The sequence below is a fragment of the Tachysurus fulvidraco genome, chromosome 7 (assembly GCF_022655615.1).
Source record: "Tachysurus fulvidraco isolate hzauxx_2018 chromosome 7, HZAU_PFXX_2.0, whole genome shotgun sequence".
NCBI classification, from domain to species: Eukaryota; Metazoa; Chordata; class Actinopteri; order Siluriformes; family Bagridae; genus Tachysurus; species Tachysurus fulvidraco.
This window is the reverse complement of record NC_062524.1, coordinates 25,178,941-25,187,171: the sequence shown is the minus strand read 5'-3', so window position 1 is coordinate 25,187,171 and position 8,231 is coordinate 25,178,941. Positions and strand designations below refer to the sequence as shown.

General features: G+C 43.3%; 1 protein-coding gene across 8 annotated transcripts in view; it reads right to left on the bottom strand.

The window, feature by feature from the left end:
- Nucleotides 1–888: 888 nt before the first annotated feature.
- elavl2 (ELAV like neuron-specific RNA binding protein 2) overlaps nucleotides 889–8,231 on the bottom strand; it is a 33,472-nt gene continuing 26,129 nt past the window's right edge. For 6 of the 8 annotated variants that reach the window (XM_027158125.2, XM_047816446.1, XM_027158124.2 and 3 more), the window contains 4 exons: nucleotides 6,626–6,779; nucleotides 5,562–5,787; nucleotides 5,089–5,127; nucleotides 889–3,432 (listed from right to left, as the gene is read on the bottom strand). In XM_027158125.2, coding sequence (XP_027013926.1) covers nucleotides 3,105–3,432; nucleotides 5,089–5,127; nucleotides 5,562–5,787; nucleotides 6,626–6,779 — 747 coding nt within the window. In that variant the 3' untranslated portion in view covers nucleotides 889–3,104. The remainder of the gene's footprint in view (nucleotides 3,433–5,088; nucleotides 5,128–5,561; nucleotides 5,788–6,625; nucleotides 6,780–8,231) is intronic. The other 2 variants (XM_047816445.1, XM_047816447.1) reach the window with 1 other exon arrangement.

Sequence of the window (8,231 nt, the reverse complement as noted above, 5' to 3'; positions counted from 1 at the left end):
GCTCGGACGTCACAAGCCACAAACGCAGTTCAGCTTTTTAGAGTAACTGGATTGAAGACTAGCTCATGACAAAGGCGGTTCCTGGAGGTTGGTCGGTCAGTCACGTCATCTATACGCCTCATCCACTACGCTTTCCGGTGAAGACCTCGCTCTGGCTTGTGAGATTAGATTATACTGCTCAGGCAACGTACAGTACTGTATTTATACCAAAGCTTTTTATCTTCTGTCTGTTTGCTCACCAAAAACGTAGTAGAGTCGGCGTCGCTTCAGCGTCGAGCTGATGGCAAATCACGACAGACGTCATGCTACACTTTGTAAACGACGTCACAGCGGTGCAGCCGCGTCTCGGCGGTTAATGAACTGAACACTAAAGTATAGTTGAATATGAAGAAAGGACGAGAGAAACTTCGACACATTTCTCTCTCCTCTCATCTGTAAACTCGTCACGTAACAGCACTTTCCTGAAGCTTTGAGCCGGTTATAGTGCTGCATCAGAGCGAAGCCAGGTGTGTGGTCCGATTAAACAAAATGGACTGGCAGTGTTCGTCTGAAACTTCAGATAAAACTTGCAGAGTAACGTCAGTGTCCCTGCTCACGCATACACCCTGGCACGAACACGGATACGACGTACGGGAGAATTTCACAGAACTGCGGTTTTAAAGTGTCGGCTTTACGAGCCACGATTACCCAGAAACCCGTGTAACGTAACACAAATATGCAAAGTGCAGAAAACAAACCTCTTAAACAGGTGGCTGTTAAAACAAACCTACAGCTGCCAGACCTTCACTAACACACCCTTCGAGAAGCTGAAGGGCAACAGGAGAGAAGGAGAAAGAAAAAAAAAAAAAAGATGGGGGGGAAGTAAACTGCAATAAGACACAGTGAAGATCAACTCTATCACAGCTTCCTTCAATTTATTTATTGATGTACCGAACATGAAAAAATACAAAGTATTCCAAACACAAAAGGGAAAAAAAAGAAAGCCAAAAAAAAAGAACATGTACATCTTCAGTAATACTGTTTTTCTCTTAAATACTCAACAAAAAGATATATTATATACCCCAAAAATTTCAAACTCAGCTGTGAATAAGGTTTATACTGTACAACTCGAAATAAATAATGCGCACACTACAGAACTGAGACTACAGACGAGACACGGAGGCTTTTGGCGCCACAGACGGGATCCGAGCTTACGTTCGGCCGGGTGTAAATCTCGAGCAGCTGATTGGTCCCTGCTGCCTTTTAGAGCTTCGTTTGCCTTTTTTTTTTTTTATTTAAAGAAAGAAAAAAGGGACAAAAAAATAAATAAATAAATAAATAAATAAACCTCACGTGGTACGAAAAGCTCTCCGTGTCCCCGAGCAGCACAAAGCCACAGTTCATCGATGAAAACAAACAAATTAACGCTCAAAAAGAGAAAGAACGAAAGAAAAATGTAATGCATAGCACAATGCCACACATCCGGGGAGCCTGAACTGCACTGTTAAAGGCTCTTTCCTTCATTAAGTGGAGAATAAAACACCATTGTGTTGCTACGGTTGTAGAAAAAAAGCCTCGTCAGGCTCCCCTCATGAATATTAAGCGATATACACTTTTTATTTCTCAGTTTAAAACGGGTTATATTACATGTTAAGTGTAACGTGGATACCAAAAACTAAACCAAATGAGTATTCGCTCAAAACTGTGGCTCGTCAATATTTAACCACAAATATTTAATGCTTATAATATATAGAAAGGAAAAAGAGAGGAGAAAAAAACAACAAAACAAAAAAAAAAAACAACAAAACAAAAAAAAAGGAGGCCTAGAATTTTGCAGAAGCGAGACTATCTACGGACAAAACCACCAACAAATCTGATACAGGAATAAAGCATCAAACAAAGTGTCTCAACTAAACGACTCATCAGCAAATCCAAATTATTAACCAAAAAAAAAAAAAAAAAAAGGTAAATAATTAACTGTACGTACACAGAAAAAAAATGAAACACGTTTGGGGGTAAAAAAAAAAAAAAAAATAAGGGTACATATATTACTCAACGTAAAGTACTTCTATTTACAGTAAGGTATTAACTCAGGAGATCTTCTCCCTTCAAACACTTCATTCTCGGTCGATATTGTTCTGTTCGCAGGCATCGTCGGCCCGTTCTCGCCTTCATTTGGAGCAGCTAAAACCTTTGCCAGTGTTTAGAAAGACAAAGTGTTTAACAAGATACTAAACACGGCACTGACGACCCCCACACCCCGTTTCTTTATAGAAGGAAACCGTAGAGGAAGAACCGATTCACCCAAAATTGCTCACGACCTACAGATTCCCTCCATCATCCTACATGCACACGTGTGCTAGCGCGCGCGCGCGTGTGTGTGTATGTTTGTGTGTGTGTGTGTTTGTAATAAAACCTTCGGTTTTGGCGGCCTGCGTCTCAAAAATATCGAATCCAAGCGCAAGCTGTGGAACACAAAGACCTCCAAAAGACGATCTTTGTGGTCAATAAATCGGTCCAGAAATTTCTAACTCTGCAAACTGTCTGGTAAAGTGTGAAAATGTCACAGGGTGTCGTATGAAGATAGTTTCTCAAAGTCAAAATATTTTGCTCCATGTCCAGTAAAAAGTTTCTCCAAATTTTTCTCTTTTTATAAAAATAGACACTTTTTAAACCCACTTCAAAGAGGTTCATAGCTCTTTGGCAAGGTACCGGCTTTAAGAATTTTTTTTGTCTTTTTTTTTTTTTTTTAAGTTTGTTTGTTTCCTCAATTTAACAGTAACATTTATGCAGCCAATGAACTCAATATGAGAAACTAAACATGGAAAGATTACCAAAGGTTTTTTTTTTCTTTTCGAATACTACACATCGAAAATGACTCAAAATAAGAAAATGAAAGAGAAGGAGAGGAAAAACAAATGGACACAAAAAAGGGGCACGGTCGCCACCCAACGCATGCTGTTAATCACTTTTTTTTTTTTTTTAAAGACCAGCAAAAGAAATCATCAAAAAAACTGTCAAAAAAAAAAAAACCTAAGTTTTGCTTTATAACACTGATTAGCAAACATGTCTGAGAAAGTTGAGCGTTTCACAGCCTGCTCCCAAGCAGAGAGAAACGCTTGCCGTTAAGCTTTGTGTGTTTTGTTAGTTTTGAACGAGACCTGCAGCACGCGGTCACCGAGGCGATAGCCGTTCAGGCTGGCGATGGCCATGGCCGCCTCGTCGTAGTTGGTCATGGTGACGAAGCCGAAGCCTTTGCACTTATTCGTGTTGAAGTCACGGATCACCTTCACGTTCGTCACGGCGCCAAACGGCCCGAACATCTGCCACAGGATGCTCTCGTCTGCGTCCGGAGCCAGATTGTAGACGAAGATGCACCAGCCTGTACCGGCGTGACCGGGGATGTTGATGCCCAGACTGGTGACGCCATCGATGGCCATGGGAGAAAACCTACTGTGGAAGAAAAGACCGTGTGGGCACGTACACACACACACACACAGATTAATTGTGTGAAATTAAATCATTCCAGAAACAACAACATGAATGTAAATAAGTAAGCAATTTGGAAACACACACATGACACCAAGTAGGTAGGTAAGTACAGTATATGCTGAAAACTCTACATATGAAAGTATGAACTATCTACCTTGTGCGCACACACACACACGGTCAGGAATGTAAATAAGTGCATGTGTTTGCAAAAAGTACACACATTTGGTGTACAGTATATAACACACACACACACACACACACACAAATAATTAAATCTGTATTTTTGTATTAAGGAGCATGGATCTCGGTCCTGGACCACCAAAGACGCCCCTGTCACTCTACATAGCATGTAGTAGACCGAGGCGTAAAGCTGGAGTGTGCACACGTGAGGAGGAGGAGCTCGTCTAGCTTCGTTACCAAACGACGCGTCCCACCGTCCTCAGTGGTGCTTCTGGGAAGTTCACTTTGGTTCATTCATGCCAGAAAGCCACTTCTACAGCATTTTAAGATGGGAATGTATGAGGAGAGCGAAAGCGGGACATTTTATGAATAGCAAAGAAATGAAGAATTGAGGATTTGGTTTGAGGAGAAAAGAAAGTGAAGAGAAACCACTTATATTTAGTCTGACAGAAATCTACAAAAATGCTAATGTTTTCTTTTTTTTCCCTCCATTTGCTCTGTGGAGCTTTTGCCAAAGGGAGGAAAAATGTCTATAAATAACCAGTGAAGGAGTGTGCAGCACTGTGTGTGTGTGTGTGTGTGTGTGTGTGTGTTGCAGTCTAGAACAGCAGGGCATGAATTATTTCAGCAGGTTTCAGATTAGATCACACACTCGGCTGAGCTTCTCTCAGCAGCCACATCCTGACAGGTGTGTTCCTAACACTACATTTTACACACACACACACAAACACACACACACACACACTTAGGAACAGTATGAGCTACATTTTGCTCCAGTAAAACCGCAACGTGAATTCTGATGCTAGCCGTCTTCTATAAAGGAAGGAGATGCTTCTGTACGTAAGTTAGTCACTGTAGTGAAAACCGAATCAACGATATTGAACTTTCTCCAAAACATCAAAACGCAGGTGACCACGCCATCCTTTCCACACGCCATCCTTTCCACACGCCATCCTTTCCACCGGACAGTGAGGCACACAGTAAGTAACACATCTGTTGTCTGCATTTCCAAATATGGGTTAAGCTGAAAATAGTGCAGACTGCTAAGAGGGTCTGAATGAATGAATGAATAAATAAATAAATAAATAAAAAATACAAACTAAAACAGTGCAATTTGTACATTATTAACCTGTGACCCAAATGACATCTTCCAGTTAGCCTGAATCCCAAAATGGCTTCATGTTCCCTTTGCTCACCACAGCATGTACAAAGCTCTACAGCACAGCATCTGAGATTCAGCATGTGTGTGTGTGTTTTACAATACATCTTCAGTTCTTCAGCAGGGCAGCGTGATGCACTGTGTACTGTACCGCACTGCCGGGTGAAACCGAAGGATTAACGGCGTAATCACGTTAATGTTCGCACTGGAGCAGGATGTTACTCGCTGTGAGACCAAACACAACTACTGCACTCAACAAACACACGGTGCACATTTACCTCTTCACTCCGTAAGCCATGTTCAGCAGGTTGTCCAGCCTGAAAACAAAACAAAGGCCGTGAGTGCAGAACGACGCCCGTGATGTACGGCACGTACGCAGACAAGACGCTCGGACGAGGAGAAGAGTCTGATCTAGAACTGACCAGAGACATGGACTGACATGCTCATAATAGAAAGGTGAACTTCTCACTTGAACGGTGACGCACGGCGTTAGACGCCCGCGTTATGATTTAATTAAACCTCATTGTGTGCAGCACAGACGCGGTGACTGGCCGCCTGGTACGTTATTATACGTTACGTTAATTATACGTGACCTGCTCCATCATACTGAGTCACATTACAACGACAAGAGAAAGAAAGCTGGAGAGCAGGGAGAACTATTTTTATGCATTTAATAATTACAGTGAAATTTTAATTAGAGATTAATTAAACCTCAATCAGCTCTGTCTAAAACCCGATTCCAGTGTGTTACCTGAATCTCTGAGCCTGCTGGGCAAGCGGTCCTGGGTATCTCCTGTTTGGAGACTGGTAGAGCTGAGAGAGCAGCGCCTGGCTGGTCTTCTGACTCGGGTTGTTGGCGAACTTCACCGTAATGGGCTCGGTAGCTCCGGGAGGCTTCTGCCCATTCAGCCCCTTAATGGCCTCCTCAGCCTCCACACGCCGATCGAAACGGATAAAACCCACACCCCGGGACACGCCTGGGCACGAGAGGAAAAAACATTACATATACAGGATAAGACCAAGAGCGCACACAATACAGGCTAGTAGGTTTTTTTTTCTCAACTTTTCTTTTTAAAATCAGTCCCAGCCGACTCGGTTTGTGTCGGAGCGCAAGACCACAGTGAAGGTACGAGTAAAAGGAACCGCTAGCTGAAACAATTGTGTATCCTTCACCTCCGCTAAATTAGCCTCCGAAGGAATATTACTGGTAACCTTTCAGCCAGATTTGAGACATCGTTGACTCAGAAAGCCCCCTCCGCTTTAACTTTCATTTATTCTCTCCTTTTCTCTGAAAGATTATTTAAACGGACAGAATCATGGTTTACATATCAGCAACAAACACAGGAAATGTGAGAAAGCAGAGCGAGCGAGAGAGAGAGAGAGAGAGAGAGAGAGAAAATAGGAATAAGAGACAGTTGCCATTTTGGAAAGGGAGACCAGTCTGACTGTAAATTCATTTTAAAGCTTACTGTGAAAAAGGCATTAAAGCAGCACCTCAGGGGAAAAGTGTGTGTGTGTGTGTGTGTGTGGTGGTTCGGGGGGTGGGGGGTGTCGTCATTACACACACAGTCTTTCTCTGATCCAAAATCCATTTCACATTTCATCTGTCCATGCATATTAATGACAGAAGGGATTGGGGACGACTAACCAGCAGCACCTGTAACATCCTCCAGCGCTTCTGCTCTCTCTCTCTCTAAGTGGCATTAAGACATCAGACTCATCTTAAAAATGACCCAGGAGTTTCTTATTGGGCATTTCCTGTAGCTCCGTGTCCTCTGAACGATGCTGAAACTCGAGCAGGTGTGACTCACTCACCTGTGACCTGATCGACGAGGATCCGGGAAGTGATGATCCGTCCGTACTGAGAGAAAAGCTGCTCGAGCTCCTTCTGCGTCATGGTCTTGGGCAAACCGCTCACGTACAGGTTGGCGTCTCTGATGGAGGCCGAACTTGGACGGGCGTAGGACACCTGATGGCACGACACACGTGTTACACATGCCTTAACAGCTTTACATGCCAACAGCAAGCAGTGCAAAACGGAAAACAAACCCAAGACACCGAATGTGTCACTTCTTGGGAATGGAACAAAACAAATCTGCATACTGTCCCAAACCACACCACCACATCGCACACATCCGCTGTTCACTGTGGATGCATCGTAAACCGTACTCCTTATTTACTACACTAGTGTAGAGCACTAGATTTCCTCCAGTGGTGACTTCAGACCAGCCTCATAGACGAGAACGTAGAAGTCTAATCTATCTGTACAGCGTCATGTTTCTGTATTGTACAGGACGTGCACGTGGGTCAGTAACAAGGGACGATTTTCCCATTGAAACACAGCAGCGAGCTCAAACACCGCTACAACCGAAAGGTAGATCTACTGTTCACGGTGTTAACGCCAGTGAAGCTCATCTAGCATTGCATTAGTTGCATGATGCCAGGCTTGTACGAGCTCCAGATAACGTTATCAGCTCCAGAGCAACTCCGATTTGTCAGTTGTTAGTGATTTAGAGACAGTTTAATGAGTGTGGTGGTCAAACGGTTGCTTACACAGTGTAAATCCAGTTCTGATCCTGTAGGATTAACGCGACAGACACTGTAGAGCAATTCACTTAAGAGACCACACAAAATACATTCAATCAACAATCCACACCCAAAATCTTGTGCAGGTCTCATTATGATTTTATTCTATACTCAAACGGTGTAAATGAAGCGATATCCAGACTTCTGCTATAAGGCACGTTTCTCTTTCACACGTTTTCCAAACAACTCACATTTTTCATTGCTGTAATACACAAACTGTAAAGCAACAGATTCCCCATTATACAATGCAGAAGAGCTGGAACGAGGGAGGCGTTTAAGCTCCCTAATGTCCCTGAACTCCATCCAGTCAGCCAGACCCGTGACTCCAGCCTAAGAGGCGATTCCACAGAAGCTTCTATAGTGATGTGAGGATTAAAAGGTCTGTAAATGTAGTAAACATGCACATGGCACTTTACTGTCGTTCGTGTCCACTTTGTTCCCCCAAAATACACAAACTGCAGAGCGTCGAACCTTCGTCGCTCTAGCACCGCGAAACGGATTTTATTCTTCATAATAACGTTACATTAACGCACAAAAAGCTTTGACAGGCCTACAATAGCACATTCTCGCTCGAGCGTCTAAGCTAACGACACAATCACGCCTAACCACTGTCTATAGAGCGAGAAAGCTTTGGAACAGATGGAGATATTTATAACGCAGGAGACTGCAACACCTCTCCAAACTGTGAGCTGTTGCAGCTCAAAACACCGACCAAATCCCTCAGCTCACACGCAGCCCCAACGACGAACATATGCTAAGCTGCTTTTGGCAAAACGACGACGGCATGGGGCATCTCTCTCTCTCTCTTTAAACCCTGAAGATGAAACGAAGAGTT